This window comes from Pan troglodytes, chromosome 3 (assembly GCF_028858775.2).
Source record: "Pan troglodytes isolate AG18354 chromosome 3, NHGRI_mPanTro3-v2.0_pri, whole genome shotgun sequence".
Lineage (NCBI taxonomy): Eukaryota > Metazoa > Chordata > Mammalia > Primates > Hominidae > Pan > Pan troglodytes.
The window spans coordinates 7,383,537-7,401,903 of record NC_072401.2 but is presented as its reverse complement, the minus strand read 5'-3'; the positions used below and the strand labels follow the sequence as shown (position 1 = coordinate 7,401,903).

Here is an 18,367-nt window from a genome sequence, read left to right as displayed (position 1 = left end):
CACAAGAAGGTATTCATTTACTACTTGTGCAATTGGAATCGTCCTTCTGAATAATGCAGAAGATTCTGCCCTGGTTCTAATATGGCTGGTCTTTCTAACAGACCTGCCCAGCCATGGCAGGAGGTCAAGACACACGTTTTCTTCCCATCTCTTTCCACTCTGTGCGGTGGGACCTTAACCGCTTCCCTCACCTCGCTGATACCTCGGTGACATACCTGGCTGACACTCCACCCATCCCTGTCTGCAGAGGGTGATGAAGCCCCACCTCACACCCCAGTCTCACTCTCACCTTGCAGAGCTGCTGCAGGGCTGAGATCATGAACCTGGAGGGCTCAGCCCAAGGCCCAGCAAGCAAACCCAGCTCCTCTTGCAGAGACTGCTCTTCTCACTTGCGCCACTGTTGCTGAAGTTACTACCGTCGCCTCACGCAAGATAACTGTGAGATTCCAGGGGCCGCAGCCCACAGGCAGTGTGGTGTTTGTGGCTGCCCTGATCTCTGTCATTGCCCATTGATGCTTGGCAGCTCATTCATCTGCACGCCTGCCCTCCTGCATGCAGGTAAGCTGGATCCTCCTCGGTGCCTGCAGCCTGGTTGGTCGGTGGTACCAGGTGTGGGGCCAGCCCAGCCCGGCCGTCCACAGCTGTGCATCCTCTGGCCACAGCTCTGCTTCACCCCCTCGTCTAGAAAACCCTTGCAGGGACCCAGTGAAAGAGGCCCACTGTGGGTGTCAGCGTGCTCTGATGACACGAAGGACAGGAAAGTGTGTACTGGAAAGAGCTTGGGGCGTGACCCCACCACCCACCCTAGTCTGTCAACTGGGGTTACGATGCCTGCCGCAGGTGTGGCTGTTAAGACTTATTTTGGTGAAGGCCATCAGCTGTAAGTGACAGAAGCTCAACCCAAACCAAGGGAAGCAAATGAAGCCAATTTGTAGTTGGTTTTTCAGTGCTGGCGCAGAGCTGGAGGCACCTTGCAGGAGTGGAGCAGAGGCTGGCAGAGCCAAGGGCTTGGTACTGGCACCAGCACTAAGACTTCCAGGGTGTGTCTACAGGACCCTTTGTCTTGTCTCCCCTGCCTTTCAGCAGCAGCGAGGCTCCCTCTGTGGGGAAGGGGGCAGAGAATACAGGGGCTGGGGTGGGTGCCCTTCCCACCCAGGGGACCATGGCAGGGACAGCTGCTCTTCCCAGCCTCCACATAGCCTTTCCAGGGAAGGAACCGACTGGCCTTGCCCAGGTCACATGCCCAGACCTGGCATCAATCACTGTCACCAAACGCTGGGCTTCCTTAAAAGGCCTGGGTCCCAGGCACAGCCCTCAGCGGCAGGGGGCATAGAGGAAGGGAGTCGAAGCACATGCTGGGGAGTGAAAACACACTAACAAAACCAAGCAAAACAATGACCAACAACAGAAAACGACCACGCTGGCTGCAAGACCCACTGCACTAGGGCGTGTGATGCCTGGAAGAGGCCCAGGCACACAGTAGGTCTCAACAATGCAGACCGGCACTGTGACGGAGAACTGGCAAATGGGGTTCTCTTCCTCCCCGCCACCACTCCCACCACCGTCACCATGGCCACCACTCACCAGCAGTAAACTGTCCTCAAAAATGCTTTAAAACATTAGTCATGGTTTCCAATCCAACTTTTGAGAAACAGTATTTGGACCACGAGTGTGTGCTGCACACTCCAGGTGCTTCTGCTTGCAGATGTGAGGTTTAGAGCTGCCCACCATGCAGCGCACAGTGGGGCAGCGCACAGGGGCCAGCACACAGTGGCACAGCGCACAGGGGCCAGCACGCAGTGAGGCAGCGCACAGGGGCCAGCGCACAGTGGGGCAGCGCACAGTGAGGCAGCACACAGGGGCCAGCGCACAGTGAGGCAGCACACAGTGGGGCAGCACACAGTGAGGCAGCACACAGGGGCCAGCGCACAGTGAGGCAGTGCACAGGGGCCAGCGCACAGTGGGGCAGCGCACAGTGAGGCAGCACACAGGGGCCAGCGCACAGTGGGGCAGCACACGGGGGCCAGCGCACAGTGAGGCAGCACACAGTGGGGCAGCGCACAGGGGCCAGCGCACAGTGGGGCAGCACACGGGGGCCAGCACACAGTGGGGCAGCGCACAGGGGCCAGCGCACAGTGGGGCAGCACACGGGGGCCAGCACACAGTGGGGCAGTGCACAGGGGCCAGCGCACAGTGGGGCAGCGCATGGGGGCAGGGGAGCACACAGCGCAGGAGCAGTCAGGCTGTGGGCTTCTAGGATAAGCGACAGGGCTCAAGGTCAGTCACAGGGTGGGTGGAGGGGCTTCTCCCTGGAGGCCTGGGTCAACTTTCAGTTTGCCTCTCTGCAGGGCATCTGGCTTTGCTTCTGTTGCAAGGGAAATTTCATTTGGAAAATTCCCTTAGAGGGTGTGTTTTCTAGGTTGCCTAAGAGGAAGCAGTCAAATCCAGGACGCAGCTATCACTGGAAACCAGGGCGGTGAGAGGCGAAGCTTGGATCTCGTCTGCGCAGACCTCCAGAGGCCTGCCCTCACGTGCCTGCCCATTCGGCAGCCGGAGCTGCTGAGACAGTGGAAGACAGAGCGGACCTCTGCCCCGTGCTGCTGATCCTCCACCGAGGAGGCCTCCAGACACCAGCCGCTGGGGAGATCATCCATAGTGACGCTCTCCACTGTGGAGAGGAGTGGCAGGTGGAGAAAGGGCTGGGCTGTGGGCACAGCCTGCGGGGAGGTGGCCATCACACACCCTGGCCGCAAAATCCTCCAGTACAGAGGTAGCATCTAAACTTCCCCAAGCCCAGAAGACTCCCCAACTTGGGGATGCACAGAAACGAGGCCCTGGAAGACATGGCCCAGGGTCCACACCACCGTAGCAGGGGGCAGGTGCTGTGGTAATGAGGAAGTCTGTTCTCATCTCGCTCCATTCAAATACACTTTTGCCAATCCAAGACACACAAAGACACTTTAAGAAAACAAACGGGGCTGGGCGTGGTGGCTCACACCTGTAATCCCAGCACTTTGGGAGGCCAGGGCGGACAGATCATTTGAGGTCAGGAGTTCGAAACCATACAAAAATTAGCCAGGTGTGGTGGTGGGCACCTGTAATCCCAGCTACTCAGGAGGCTGAGGCAGGAGAATCGCTTGAGCCCAGGAAGCGGAGGCTGCAGTGAGCAGAGATCGTGCCACTGCACTCCAGACTGGGCAACAGAGTGAGACTCCATCTCAAAAAAAAAAAAGAAAAAGAAAAAAAAGTTTTCTGTTAAGTTGTTTAAGAGCTGGGCAAAACAATAGGTTTCAATTTCCCCCAGAATCAGGGCACAGGGATGAAATCCACACTCGGGACAGTAGGAGTGGGGGAATTTGGGCGGGAGTCACGAAGGTCGACCATGGTGCTGAGTCTTGGAGGCTCCCACCCCATCCCACCCCTGCCTGAGCCTTGGGTGACAGAGGAATGGTTGGGGGCCAGAGAGGCTGGAGTCTTCCAGGGGCAGAAAGGACTTGGGCCTCCGCTCAGAAGAGCTGCCCCTGCAGGGGCAAGGGAGAGAGGTGGGGCAGGGCAGGTCTAAGAAAGGCCCCGGCCACACCCGTCCTGGCCTTCCCTGGCCCTGGGCATGGTGGAAACCGTCCTCCCTGACACCCAAGCATCTTTAGTGGGACATTCCTTTCTCAAGAATGCAGCGTGGGGCAGGACTTCTCTTCAGGGTTTGGTCGGCTGGCCCTTCCTGCCTCAAGGCTGACTCATGGCATCGGTTATGCCCACGTCCTAATCCCTGGCACCTGTGAATGTCACTCTATCTGGCAAAGGCACCGTGCAAAGGCAATTGCATGAGGGCTTCTGAGAGGCGGAGTCCGTCCTGATCCTGTGGGCAAGTCCTACTGAGAAGGAGCAGGAGGGGCAGGGAGAAGGCCATGTGAGGATGGAGAGAGAGACTGGAGCGACGGAGGAAGGGGCCATGAGCCACAGCAGACAGGCACCACCTAGAAATTGCAAAAGGCAAGGAAACAGATTCTCCCCTGAAGCCTCCAGAAGAAGAAAGCCCTGCCGACACCTTGACATTAGCCCAGCGAGGCTGATTTCAGACTCTGACCTGCAGAACCATGAGAGGATAGAATGCTTATTGCTCTGAGCCTCAGTGTGCTCATCTGTTACAGCACCCATGGAGGTGCCCATGTGGCCGCGTCTCTGCACTGCGGATGCTGCAGGCGGGGCTGGCAAAGACCTGGGCTCCAACCCTGGCTCCAGCACTCACTGGCTGTGGACGACAATGGCTCAGGTCACCTTTCTGCACCTCAGTTTACTGACAGTGAGGTGGGAAGAATGAGCACCGGGCCCCCTAGACTACGGGGGTGTCAGATAAGTGAACAGGACCCCCCCAGTCTCATGGGCTACTGAGGGAAGGCAATGAGATCCCATTAGTGAGGGGGCCCAGGAAAGTGGGGGTAGAAGGGCCACAGAGGCTTAGGGAGGAGCTGTTGCTAGTGTCCCCAAGCATTCATTCTCCCTTCATCTGCAGGAACAGAATTGTCAGCAGGGAGTGGACCCTTGGGAATAAAAACTACATTTCCCAGCATCCTTTGCAGCCAGGTGTGGCATGTGACCACATTTTGCCCAATAGGATATAAGGAGACAGCTGCATTGCATCCCTGCCCTTCTGCCCACTCCTGTCTGGGATGTTCCTGGAGCTCCATGCTCACAGTGAGGTGCAGGCCACACCCTGCGGAGGACAGAGCTGCAGGCTGGAAGGAGCCTGGGTCCCTGATGACCTGAGGCCACAGAGACGTCAGGGAGCCATGGACTGCCGACCCCTGGACTTTTGCATACTGGAGAAATAAACGTCTCTGGCTGAAGTTACTGTTGATGTGGTTCCCTATCCAGAGGGGCTTAGGAACTAGAGGAGCAGCAGGTACGCCAGGCCTCCAGTGGCAAGGAAAGGGGCACAGGGTCAGGAGGCCTGTAAGCCCCAGCCTCAGCCCCAGGGAGCCCCTCCACCCTCAAGCACAGCTCCTGAGAAAGCGCCACACACTGCAAGTCTGCCATAGCACCCACTGCCTGAACACTCGCAATGGTGGTGACCGACGCCACTGATGGTGGTAAGCATCCGGAAAAAGTGCGACAACACCACGAGTGTACTGGCCCGCTGTACCAACGAAGAGACCAGGATTCAGAGAGGCTCCCTTCACCTCTGCCCACCGGCAGACCACAAGGTCAGAGCTGTCACCTCATGATGCCTTTGGCTCCAGTTGTGGCTTTGCGATCAATCCAAGGGCAACGTCAAGGGAAGGTAGTGAGTTGCCCACCCCACTATTTCCTAAACAGGGGCAAGAGAGAGGAACCAGAGGGGAGAAGGGCTAATGTTCTTAAATGATCCTACCATTCCGTTGCCAACATTTCTACAAGCATCCATTATTTTTATAATGAGAAACCTTCCCTCTCACCAATCCTCACCCACAGTGCTTTTCACAGTTCTGACTTTTTTGCTGCCTAATGACGGATTTGACCCACACACAGGAGGGCTCAAATCACAGGCTTGTAAGGAACAATTTAATCAGCTTTTGAGTCCAATTCTCTCTCACATCCATGGGCTGTTAAGACGATCTCCTCGAGCTCCATGAGGTTTGGCTCCTCCTTCCTTCCCTGTCCTTCAGGCCAGCCCAGGCCCACCTCACGCCCACCTCTGCAGCTGCCCTGGCTGCAACAGGGAAGAAATGATCATGCCAACGGCAGGCACCTGAATCACACCTGGATTCCACAAGGTCCAGGCAGCCATCTCTCTCCTTCAAATAGTCTCAGGGAAATGACTGTTAATTAACTTTGCATTTGCTCATTCCCCGTGCAACTCATTATCCCAATTAAACCACCTCTCGTGAAGTCTGGCTCTTTTTGCAGAAAGTTATTTCAAATTATTTCAACTCGAACGTCTGTGGCCCCTTATGCTGCTGTTTTTTCTTACCCAGAACATCATTTTCGGTTTGGAAACAGCATGCAAGGGGGAAGGAGCGGTGGCTCTGCTGCCAAGCTGTCAGTTAACCCTTTTCCAGGCAAGTCTCTTAACCTGGGAACCTCAGTTTCTTCTGCGCGATGGGTCCAGGGATGTTGATTATAGCAACTAAACAAACAGAAGCAGACCAAGAATAAGGCAGGCACAAGGGTGAGAATGGGAACCAAAGGTTTATGATAAATAAACTTGACTACCAAAGTCCAAAATAAAGATAAAATGGGGAGAAAAAAAGTAATGCCTGCCCCACAGGGTTATTATATGGCTGAAGTGAATTAAACTGGGTTCTGCACTCCAGGTCTTACAAGGTCTAAATCAAGGTGGTGGCTGGAATGAACTCTTACCTGGAGGCTCTGGAGGAGAATCCGCTTCCGGGTGCATTCAGGTGGTCCTGAAAGTCCAGCTCCTGGTGACTGCAGACCTGGGGTCCTCATTCCATGGCTGGGGGCCACTCTCTGCTCCTGTAAGTCACTCACACACCTTCTCACACAACCCCTTCCTCCTTCAAACCAGCAATGTTAATTCCAGCCTTTCTCACACATTGAATTTGACCTTCTTTTCTGCTGACAGCTGGAAAAGCTCCCTGCTTTCATTAGGCTCATGAGGTCAAGCCCACCAGATAATCTCTGATCTCAAGGTCAGATGGCTTGGGACTTTCATTCCTTCGTCAAAGTCCCTGCACAGCAGCACCTAGGCTAGTGTTTAACTGAACAGCCAGGGGTACGAATCAGTGGGCCCACCTTTAGAATTCTGTCTGCCACACCCATCATATCGTATCTTTCTAAATTTGCTTCTTTCAAAATTGAATAAAAGGATGAAAATCCACGCCCTCGCCAAAGGATCACAGCAATGCAGCTCATGGCAGCAATCACCCTGCGCTGGACACGTGTGGGTTCTGGCTTCAGCCCTGACGCAGAATCTGGGGTCAGGAGAAATACACAAGAGTTCTGCCTTCCTTTCACCCACATGACCTTGTGCAAGTCACCTAACCTGGCTGAGCCCGGTCCCCTCCTCGCCACAGATGGGCTGATCCACAAGAGGACATCTTTGAAGCACCCAGCACACAGCCTGGTACCCCGGCAGTGCTCAGCTGCTATGAGCACCGCGCCCACGGTCGACAGACTGTCAGACCATCTGCACGACCTTTTTTTCTTTTTAAAAACACCACTCAATCCTTGTTAGGGGCACCACGTGCTGTACAGTCGGCTCTTCCGGCACCCCCAGTCCCTGGCTAGCCCACCCATGCCCATTGCTGGACATGTGCTCAGACGACTGATCCAAGAGTCTTCCATACAGGCAGCTTCATCTCCACGTGAAGATAACTTGCACTGTGGTGCAGTTCCAGACCTCAGGGAGCTACCTCACCAGGTAGGTTCCCAAGAGCAGACTGCCTTTGGAGCAGTTCCTGAAGTGGCCACGAGGTGGCAGGCCTTTCCCTGGCAGATCAGAGAAATCCCGCAGTTCCAGATACAGACACAGGGCAGGGCATGGCCTGGCCTCAGCGGAGGTTCACAGTCCCCAAGGTGGCATCCCCACTGGGACGACCTGTGCTTATCTGTCTTGAGGCACAGCAGCTACAATTCTTCATCAGGATCGGAGCTGCAAGACGCCCATCTGATTCCTTCCGACCCCCAAAGGAAGGAAATGAACATGTTTCTTTTTTAAATCTCACAACAAATAATGTCTCAGTTCTACAGGTGAGCAGATCCAAGGTTGAAAGCAATGAAGTTACTTGGTCACAGCCAATAAGAAACATGAGATACTGTTTTGTTTTGTTTTGTTTTTGTTTGTTTTTTGAGACGGAGTCTTGCCCTATTGCCCAGGCTGGAGTGCAGTGGTACCATCTCGGCTCACTGCAACCTCTGCCTCCCGGGTTCAAGCGATTCTCTTGCCTCAGCCTCCCGAGTAGCTGGGATTACAGGTGCCGGCCACCATGCCCAGGTAATTTTTTTCTTTTTTTGTATTTTTTTAGTACAGACGGGTTTTCACCATGTTGGCCAGGCTGGTCTCGAATTCCTGACCTCAGATGATCGACCCGCCTCGGCCTCCCAAAGTGCTGGGATTACAGGCATGAGCCACTGTGCCTGGCCGAGACACTTTTAAATTTTATTGCAGAAAGGCTGGGTGTGGTGGCTCACGCCTCTAATCCTAGCACTTTGGGAGGCTGAGGAGGCCGGACTGCTTGAACTCAGCAGTTCGAGACCAGCCTGGGTAACATGGTGAAACCCCGTCTCTACTAAAAAGACAAAAAATTAGCCAAGCATGGTGGCACACACCTCTAATACCAGCTACTAGGGAGGCTGAGGCATGAGAATCGCTTGAACCGGGAGGCAGAGTTTGCAGTGAGCCGAGATCGCGCCACTGCACTCCAGCCTGGGCAACAGAATGAGACTGTCTCAAAATATATATATAAAATAAAATAAATTTTATCGCAGAAAACTACAAACATATGCAAAAGAAAATCGTCATAACTCCTGTGGCATTCATCACCCAGCTTCAACCGTTACTAACATTTGCCACTTGTGTTTCACCTGTCCTTGAATTTTTTTTCATGGAGAATTTACAAAGCGAATACCAGACATAGGGGCAATTTACTGTAAATACTTCCGTTTGCATCTCTAAAGGTTAGGACATTTTACCCACCAGCCGTTACTGCTCCCTACCAAAAGTATCGATAACTCCCAGTTTTCATCTAATACCCAGCTTTATATTCCAATTTCCCCCACCTATCTCTCAAATGCCCCGTTTAAGCTAGTTTATTCTATCATGATCCAAATAAGTTCCACACATTCCATTCAATGACGTCTTTTAAGCTCATTTATTCTCTAATAGTTCAGTTCCACTTTCTTTTTTTTTCTCCAGGCTCGAATTAATTATATTATCATCATAATTATACTATTATCTTAATTATTGGTATTAATTGACACGGTCATTTGTCCTGTACAACATCCCACATTTGGGGTTTAGCTGTTTGCGTCTTTCTGCAAGGGGCATATTACCTGGCAAACAGTAGGTATTAATCAGCATGGGTTGAATGGTTTCAATAGCAGAAAAGCAAAAGAATAAAGGTTTGGTCCTTTACTCAAGTGGTCCTACATTCACTAATGTAACAAGCAGGCAAAACTCCACTTGAGAAGCCACCAGCTCGCGCCCTGGGATCCTGGGGAGGGCACGGGCTACAGCCCTCAGATCTTGGCCGCCAGAACTGCACTCCAGGCCACGCGGTGCTGAAGCGGGAGCCAGGCCCTATCTCCTGCGGGAACCCCGCTTGGGGGCCGGCACCGGGGCCATAAGAACACGCGGCCCCTGCTCTCCCAGCACCTCTGTTTTTGGGGGTATGCGCTACAGCAGCACGGACCTCGGTCAGGTTATGAAAACGTGTGCATTTATGAGCTTTAGTTGTGCCCCAATGTTTTCTATACGCTGTTCTTAGTCTGTTTTTCGTGTTTTGAGAAAACTGAAGATAACAGAAACGTACAAAACACACGCCCATATTCCCATCATCCAGCATCAAAACCGCCAACATTTCGTCCCATTTGTTTCCCGGGTTTTGTTTCCTGTTTCACCAGAACTCACTGGTGGAGACGGAGACCCCAGTGCCTTCTCTCCGCCTCGGGCGCCTGGAGAAGCAGCTTCGGGGTCGGGGCGCCTTCCCAAGCGGTTGCCTCCGCGGTTATTTCTCAAGCAACTACGTCGCCGTTTGGGTGGCGCTCGCGCCGAGACTTCATTTTCATTTAGCAAACATGGAGTGCTCCGCGCCGCTCTGGAGCCGGGGTGTGAGGGTGAACAGGGCTCCCCACGCTCGTTCCCAGAGCAAAGGAAGGCCCGCGGTGTCAGCGCAAGGGCGGGTGCGGGCCGGGAAACGACAAGCTGCCTCCGCACTCCTACCCAAAACCCGGCTCTGAAGTCCCTCCCGGCCCGCGACGCGCGCGCCCCACCCCGGCGCTGGCCCCGCCCCCTCGCGCTGCCTCCTCATTGGCTCCTCCCGGCATCGCCACGCCCACAGGAGGCTCCTCCCAATGCTCACTTCACCTTTCACCTCTTCAGGGCCTCCGGTAAGCCTCAGACCCCGCCCACCGGGGGGTGGGGAAAGATGCTCTTCCGTGACCCACAATTATTGGTGACTATTGCCTGTCCATAACAGGAAAAGCGATTACGGATTGGCTGAGGCGAAGTAGTAGGGCGGAAAAGTGGGTATAGCTGCCTGCACGCACGCTTGGTGCGTGCGCGGCGACGGCGACAGGCAGTGGCAGTCATGGCGGCTCAGTGCGTGAGGCTGGCGCGGCGCAGTCTTCCTGCTTTGGCGTTGTCTCTCAGGTAAGGGGCACTTGGTCTCCCTGGGCGGAGGTGGCAGCGCGACCTCCCGCTCCGATGGGGGCCTTTCCCGGCCCCGGGGCCTCCTTCCCGGCCTCGGCCCCGGAGCTGGGCATCTCCGGGCTCGCGGTTCCCCGCCGCGGGACGCGGACCGCCCCGCTGGGGCCTGCTCTGCTGCCAGGCTGCCAGCTCAGGGCTTGGGAAGCGTGGAGCGGGCGGGCGCCGTATCAGGAGGAGAGGACCGCAGCGCGGGGGGCGTCTGGCTCGGAAGGTACGGTGGCCCACGTGCGCGTGTGGTCCAGGGCCTGCGGCGACGCCTCGCGCGCATTCACGGTCTCGGCGCTCACGGGCGCAGAGGCAGCCGCAACTTGTGCGGTTGAAGAAGCGACCAAAGAAGCTCGAGCTTTGTCCAAGGTCACGCAGCGAGGCCGAGCCTGGCCGGGTGTGCCCTGGGCAGGAGCTGTGGTTACTCATTTCCGTGCCGCAGCTCGAGGCCGGGGCCACGGCGGTGCTCGGGAAACTTCGTGTCGCAAGGTGCGTGTTGCCCGTTCACAGGCTTTTTCCACTCGACCTCGAATTCCTTCACTCCGCCTTCTCCAGCGTCTGAGGTCAAAAGAGTAGTCGAACCTGTGCTGCTGCTGGGCGAAGAGTTTGTTTAGACAAGGGCACATTTCGGGCCTGAGGGCCACGAGACAGTGCCCCCCTTTTTTTTTTTTTCCCTCAAATCTGCCCCTTCTGCTTTTTGAAAGTTCTACTTTAGAAGTTAGTATGGCAAGTACTTGCTGGAGGAAGTGCCTAGAACCAAGTTGTTGATTAGAGAAGCCACTGAGGGCCAAATTGGCCAAAAGCTGGGCAGTGAGATGTAGTTCTTCCCTGAAGGAGAGCCGGCAGGTGAGGTGAAGATCACTTTCAGTCTAGGTGATTAAGGGGTAAGTGCTAGCTTAATAAATTATATCTTAAAAACACAGGAGCCAAGAGCAACGACCCACGTGGAATACTTGAGTAAAAAGACTTTGGGCAAGTAATTGGTGGTTTTGTATTGGAATTAATTGCCAGGAAAGTGACCACCAAGTCAGCATCATTTCTGTCTCTAGAATGGTAGTTTTGTGGAAAGATGCTCAACTAGGGAAAGGCAGGAGAGCTGACTGGTAGTCATAGCTCTCAGAGTAACTAGGCTTTCTGAGACTCAGTTTCCCTCTGCAGAACGAGATGGCCCCGGGTGTGGGTCCTGTTGCACATTCCTGGCCACACTTTGTGTTGGCTGTGCTTCGGAAAGGGGTCTGTGAAGAGCTGACCTGCAGAAAGGCTGGTGGCTGTCACACCCCCAGGCAGAACAACTGGAGAGGAAGGTGGGCTTCACAACAGTACACTCAGTTTTTATTTAAATTCTTAGCTTTTTAAATTCACAAGAGTAAAAATATAAAATGGTCATCGCTCTCCACCCCCATGGCAAAACTGTAATGGATGCTTCCACTCCACTTCTTTCCACAGATCTAAGATATTAATAAGTACACAGGATTTCTAGTTTGTCTTTACAAAAATAGGATCCTGTTTTGTGTATTTCTCTGTAAGTTGCATTTCTTAACAGAACATCCAAAGTGTATCCAATAAATGGCAGTTTAACTCATTTTTAGGAGCTGCATAATATTCCAGATTGTGTTAGCAAGTTTATTCAGCCATTTGCTCGCTGGCAAACATTGTTTCCAACTTGTCGCTCCGCAGTGCTGCAATAAACAGCCTTGACTGAGTTCTGTGTGCTGGTAGCCTTCGCCTTCCTATTCGTTGAAGCAGTTTTAATCTGGGAAGAAAATTGAATGTAGCTTATTCTCAGATAGGACTGTGGCCTAATTTAAAAAGAGGTCCTGGCCGGGCGCGGGCGGATCACGAGGTCAGGAGATCCTAGACCATCCTGGCTAACACAGTGAAACCCCGTCTCTACTAAAAAAATACAAAAAAATTAGCCGAGCGTGTTGGTGGACGCCTATAGTCCCAGCTACTCGGCAGGCTGAGGCAGCAGAATGGCGTGAACCCGGGCGGCGGAGCTTGCAGTGAGCCGAGATGGCACCACTGCACTCCAGCCTGGGTGACAGAGCAAGACTCCGTCTCAAAAAAAAAAAAAAAAAAAAAAAAAAAGAGGTCCTCTGGTCCTGGTGAAGAAATCTAGGTTTTAAGGCTTTATTTTATCATTCGTTGATGGCTTTGTGACCTGGGCTTATCACTTGGTCTTGGTCTATTTCACCGGTACATATCCCATGCTTTCCTGTCTTCATGCCTTTGTCCAAGCAGTTTCCTCTTCCTGAAGCTGCATCTATCCCATTGTCCCACCTCTGATCCCTTTTTCGTAACTCTTACCTATCCTACAAAGCCTTTCATGGTTTTCCCTTCCCCAAGCTAGGTATCTCCTTCTACTCTGAGCCTCCCAAAGCACAAAGCACTTAGTTCCCTTTTTTTTTTTAATCACTTTTTTGTTTTTTTTTGAGACAGAGTTTCCCTCTTGTCGCCCAGGCTGGAGTGCAGTGGCGCGATCTCAGCTCACCTCAACCTCCGCCTCCCTGATTCAAGCGATTCTCCTGCCTCAGCCTCCCAAGTAGCTGGGATTACAGGCATGCACCACCACGCCCGGCTAATTTTGTATTTTTAGAAGAGACGGGGTTTCTCCATGTTGGTCAGGCTGGTCCCGAACTCCTGATCTCAAGTGATCCACCTGCTTTGGCCTCCCGAAGTGCTGGGATTACTGGCGTGAGCCAGCGAACCTGTCTTAATCACTTTTAAATCACAAATTACTGTTCTTTGTGTTTAGATACCTTTTTTTTGCAAGATCTCTGCTGGGTCTATCTTTGTCATCAGGATCAGCAGTAGGCCGGCCTCACTCTAGTAGTAGCTATTCCATAAGTACGTGGTTAGGTCTGGGCAGACTGTCTCAGTCACCTTAGAATGGAAAGAGGAGGTTAGTACTGTTCTGTACCAAGTACTGTAACTTGGCACATTGACATGTAAGTTTAGGCATGTACTTACAGAAGATCTTATAAAAAAGACAGGCACAGTGGCTCATGCCTGTAATCCCAGCACTCTGGGAGGCTGAGGTGGGAGGATCACTTGAGCCCAGGAGTTCGGGGTTACAGTGAGTTATGATTGTGCCACCATACTCTAGCTTGGGTGACAGCGAAACCCTGTCTCTAAAAATACATGGAGAGGCCAGGCGCGGTGGCTCACACCTGTAATCCTAGCACTTTGGGAGGCCAACGCGGGCAGATCACTTAAGGTCAGGATATCAAGACTAGCCTGGCCAACATAATGAAACCCCATCGCTACTAAAAATACAAAAATTAGCCGGGTGTGGTGATGGGCAACCGGGGAGGTTGAGGTGGGAGTATCCCTTGAACCCACGAGACGGAGGTTGCACTGCACTTCAGTCTGGGTGACAGAGCAAGACTCTCTCTCTCTCAAAAAAAAAGAAATACATATAGATATAGATATAGATAGATGTATAGATAGATAGATATAGAGAGAGAGACCAATCCTGTCTCTAAAAATATATATATATGTTTATCTTACATCTAATAAAGGCACATTGTATATGACTTACAGCTCTTATATTTACTAATATAGCTTCTATATGTCACGTACAGTGTGCCTTTATTAGATCTAACAGAAATGTTTTCTCCCCAAGTAATAGTAAATAGTTTGAAGCTATTTTAAGTTTCTAAAGTCATACATGTGACTTTAATAAGCACAAAAACTAAGTCTTCGTTTCTCACGTGTGGACTTCCCTGTAGACCATCTCCCCGGTTGTTGTGCACAGCCACGAAACAAAAGAACAGTGGCCAGAACCTGGAAGAGGACATGGGTCAGAGTGAACAGAAGGCAGATCCTCCTGCTACAGAGAAGACCCTCCTGGAAGAGAAGGTCAAGTTGGAGGAGCAGCTGAAGGAGACTGTGGTGAGGACTGTGAGGCTCCTGTTGGGGCGGGCTCGGCTGAACTGTTTCTCTCCTGGGCCGCATAAAGGTTCCAGGTTTCATTGGTGACAGACTAAAGCCAGAGTTAAGCCGTTGTCCATGGCCTGCAGTGGGCCCAGGTGGCAAGTTACTGCCAAAGCAAAGACTAAAACCCAAATCCTGTGCAACTCTGGTTCTGGCAAGAGAATAATCTTTACACGCTATTATTTGTCATTGAATTAAAACTTAAAATCATCTTTACAAATGAGGAATGCTCAGTATGGTTGTTTAGGCTGGGACTTAGGAGAGGAAGCAGAAAATTGCAAGTACAAGAGTTGGGAGCAGGAGTGTGGTTTTATGTGATGCTCTCATAGGCAGGTAGGAGTTTTATGACTAGTAACATGGATTATTACTCCATGTGAAAACACATAGGTGGCACAAATCAAGTTCTTTAAGGATTTGAGAACGACATCAAACCCTGAGTGCTGGCACCATTCCAGACCCGTTACATATGTTAATCCTGGCTGCCAGGTGCGGAGCCAGGGCTCGAACTAGAACCCCCTGGACTTGGAGCTCTTGCTCCTTGCCACTGCACAGTGATTACCTGAAGACTGAAAATGGATGCAGTATAGAGGCCTCCACAGAGCAACTTAGTAAATGTTAAAAAGAGAAAAGCTAGCTGGGCGCAGTGGCTTACCCCTCTGATAGCACTTTGGAAGGTTGAGGCAAGAGGATTGCTTGAGCCCAGGTGTTCAAGACCAGCCTGGGCAACATAGTGAGACTCCATCTCTAAAAAAAATTAAAAATTAGCTGGGCGTGGTGGTGCACTCCTGTAGTCCCAGCAACCCAGGAGGCTGAGGTGGGAGAATTGCTTGAGCCCAGGAGGTTGAGGCTGCAGTGAGCCGAGATTACACCACTTCAACCTGGATGATAGAGCAAGACCCTGTCTCAAAAAAAAAAAAAAAAAGCTCAGATGAGTGAGCTTACCGGAAGGTGGTGAGACATGAGGAATATACTAGAACTCAGATGATGATTACACAAGGAATGTTTGAACTGAGCCACCTCTGGGTAACACAACATAGCAAAAGATCATGAGTGCAGCTTTTATTAAGCTTTCATTAAGCTGACCTCCTTAGTCACATCTCAAAGGCAGTGATATTACTTCTGTTTTGACTTGTAGTTAGTTACACAGCCATTTTCCAATCAAGCTCGCTTTCCTATGACTTTGTTCCATATTAATATAAATCTCCCGGCCAGGCATGGTGGCTCACACCTGTAATCCCAGCACTTTGGGAGGCCGAGGCGGTCGGATCACAAGGTCAGGAGATGGAGACCATCCTGGCTAACACAGTGAAACCCTGTCTCTACTAAAAATACAAAAAAATTAGCTGGGCATGGTGGCAGGCGCCTGTAGTCCCAGCTACTCGGGAGGCTGAGGCAGGAGAATGGCGTGAACCCAGGAGACGGAGCTTGCAGTGAGCTGAGATCATGCCACTGCACTCCAGCCTGGGCGACATACAGAGCAAGACTCCGTCTCAAAAAAAAAAAAAAAAAAAAAAAAAAAAATATATATATATATATATATATATATATATATATATATACATACATAAAAATCTCCCTTTTTTTCTCTTTTAGGAAAAATATAAACGAGCTTTGGCAGACACTGAGAACTTACGGCAGAGGAGCCAGAAATTGGTGGAGGAGGCAAAATTATACGGTACTTTCAACATAACATGGTGTTGATTCCGGAAAGAAGATAATGGGGTGGGGAAGGGGAAGGCCATGCATACGGAAGTGTCAGAGAGCAAGGCTGTGGGGTGGGGGGTCCAGCTGTTGCATCCCCTGCATTTTTTTTTTTATGATGGCTCAACAGCAAAGGTGTCTGGAGGAGCAGAAATCAAGTAGCTGAGACTAGCATGAAGAATTGTAAATAGGTGTGTGCTCCCCCACGCAGAGACCTTGGTGGGAACCTGCAGCAGGTCAGCCTCTGATGCCCATCCCCTTAGCCCTCCGGAAGTAACACTGGCATCACTTCAGAACTCCCAGCATGCTATATGCATTGCCACCTTTGGATGTTTTTGTTACTGTCCTTCCCATTTTACAGTTGAGATCATTGAGGTTTAGTCACCTGCCGCACATCACAAAGCTGGTACGTAACCCCAGGCTCCCAGCTCCACAGGCTGGTGTTTGAGTGCTGGCCCTGGATCTCTGCGTGACTGACAGTGGGTATTAGAGATGTGGAACCTAAGGCTCGAGGGAGGGTAAATGGCCTGGCCTGGGTCAGACGGTGAGAGGCCACATGGAAACTAAGAGCCAGAGTCTCTATCGCATTCACAGAGACTGAGGCGCTCATTGAAACACTTTTATTCCTGGATACTGTGGCCTGTTTCTTGGTATTCCGCCTCTTTTTGTGGTAATGTGCTTTGTTGGTTCTTACCCTTTCCGACCTGTAAATGCCTGGGCTCTTGGGACTCAGTACCAGACCTCTTCTCTCCCCTTGCTGTGCTCCCTGGGTGACTTACACACTCTTACGGGCTTAATGGCATCCACACACAAGTCTCGGCTTCAAACTCGGATCTTCCGAGTTCCAGTCCTCTATATCTTACTGCTTGCTTGACATCTGGGCTTGGATGTCTCAAGGGTATTTTCCCCTCTACTGCACTCCTTTCTTCACATTTTAGTGAATTCTAAATTTAGTAAATTCTGGGTCTCATCCCACAAGTAGCTTTTGAGAGTTTTGTGTTGTTTTTTAAAGTTATTGAGCCATTGGAATTCTGAGGCGATTGATTTGACAAGTTACTAAATAGCCTCCACATCAGGTCAGCAGTGCTCAGTTTGGAATTGCCCTGTGCGGTTGGTATGGAGTGCAAATGATCTTCTTTAACTTCATCCAGGCATTCAAGCCTTCTGCAAGGACTTGTTGGAGGTGGCAGACGTTCTGGAGAAGGCAACACAGTGTGTTCCAAAAGAAGAAATTAAAGACGATAACCCTCACCTGAAGAACCTCTATGAGGGGCTGGTCATGACTGAAGTCCAGATCCAGAAGGTGTTCACAAAGCATGGCTTGCTCAAGTTGAACCCTGTCGGAGCCAAGTTCGACCCTTATGAACATGAGGCCTTGTTCCACACACCGGTTGAGGGGAAGGAGCCAGGCACAGTGGCCCTAGTTAGCAAAGTGGGGTACAAGCTGCATGGGCGCACTCTGAGACCCGCCCTGGTGGGGGTGGTGAAGGAAGCTTAGCTGCTGTTGATGGGGTGGGTGTTTTTAAACTCACTTGATGTAACTCTTAAGGCTGGTTCATTGTTTCTCATCTATGAGTACGTGTGACCTTTTCCCAAACCTTATTGGAAACCTTAAGTAACCAGTGGCGAAACAGAAAAGCCGGTTGCCCAACTGCGTTAATGAACTCTAATTCGGGAGTCTGTTCCCTTTTAGTGCCACGTGTTGAATAGTTCCACATACTTTCAGAAGAGCTCAGCAGGGCCCTGCCTGGTCTCCCGAGCATCATGAGTAACGTGTCTGCTCAGACTCTGCTGACACCAAAGTATTTTAAACAAATAAAAGGTCTTGGGGAATTCTGTTTGGCTACCTGGGCACGCCAGTCTGCACCATGTGTCCCTGCGGCGCGGGAGTGACTGGCGTATTTAGCCCGTCACATTTCATTCGCTGAAGGAAAGGCAAGAGAGTTGAAACATTTTTCTTACTTAAAAAAAATGATCTTTGTGAAGAACATAGTGAGTTCGTTTGTCTTCAGTCAACAGCGGCTGAAACTGACCACTGAGAAATGGGCGTGGGCACTGACAGTTCTCCCCCATTATTTGGCCAGGAATTGAGCTTGGCTTGGCAAAGTTCCTTTTACCCTGTTCTGTTCATCTAAATGCAGACATATTTAAATCATATTCAACTAGTTACTAATGACCTCAAGTTGTATTCCCTGGCAAAATGGACTTTCTCAAAATAGGACTGCACCCTTGGTGTACTTTAAATGTTAATGTTTAATTTAAAATTTTTATTTAAGAGGATTAAAGCCCTAATGTTTATTTTCCTACTTTCTGAAAACAATTTTGTGTCCTCTCATGGAGATCCTTGCCGCTGAGGCAAGCATGGCTTAGCCTTCCCAT

The 18,367-nt window shown here is 51.3% G+C and overlaps 1 protein-coding gene and 1 long non-coding RNA gene across 2 annotated transcripts in view; one reads left to right on the top strand and one right to left on the bottom strand.

Moving 5' to 3' along the window:
* LOC134809859 (uncharacterized) overlaps positions 1-9,969 on the bottom strand; it is a 30,786-nt gene extending 20,817 nt beyond the window's left edge. The window contains exons 1-2 of the long non-coding RNA XR_010156421.1: positions 6,337-9,969; positions 5,948-6,103 (exon numbers count right to left, since the gene is read on the bottom strand). This is a non-coding gene — a long non-coding RNA (uncharacterized LOC134809859). The remainder of the gene's footprint in view (positions 1-5,947; positions 6,104-6,336) is intronic.
* Positions 9,970-10,051: 82 nt separating this feature from the next.
* Positions 10,052-18,294, top strand: GRPEL1 (GrpE like 1, mitochondrial). Its single transcript, XM_526517.7, has 4 exons — positions 10,052-10,309; positions 14,083-14,245; positions 15,881-15,962; positions 17,140-18,294. The coding sequence occupies exons 1-4, from the start codon at positions 10,248-10,250 to the stop codon at positions 17,484-17,486; spliced, it is 654 nt and encodes a 217-aa protein (XP_526517.2). The 5' UTR covers positions 10,052-10,247; the 3' UTR covers positions 17,487-18,294.
* Positions 18,295-18,367: the final 73 nt, after the last annotated feature.

What these genes read in the sequence shown, in the direction of transcription:
- GRPEL1 (XM_526517.7), top strand. Translation starts at nt 10,248, where the DNA reads ATGGCGGCTCAGTGCGTGAGGCTGGCGCGGCGCAGTCTTCCTGCTTTG. An exon ending in GCTTTGGCGTTGTCTCTCAG is followed by an intron (nt 10,310 to 14,082) that starts GTAAGGGGCACT and finishes ACTTCCCTGTAG; the next exon opens with ACCATCTCCCCGGTTGTTGT. An exon ending in GGAGGAGGCAAAATTATACG is followed by an intron (nt 15,963 to 17,139) that starts GTACTTTCAACA and finishes AACTTCATCCAG; the next exon opens with GCATTCAAGCCTTCTGCAAG.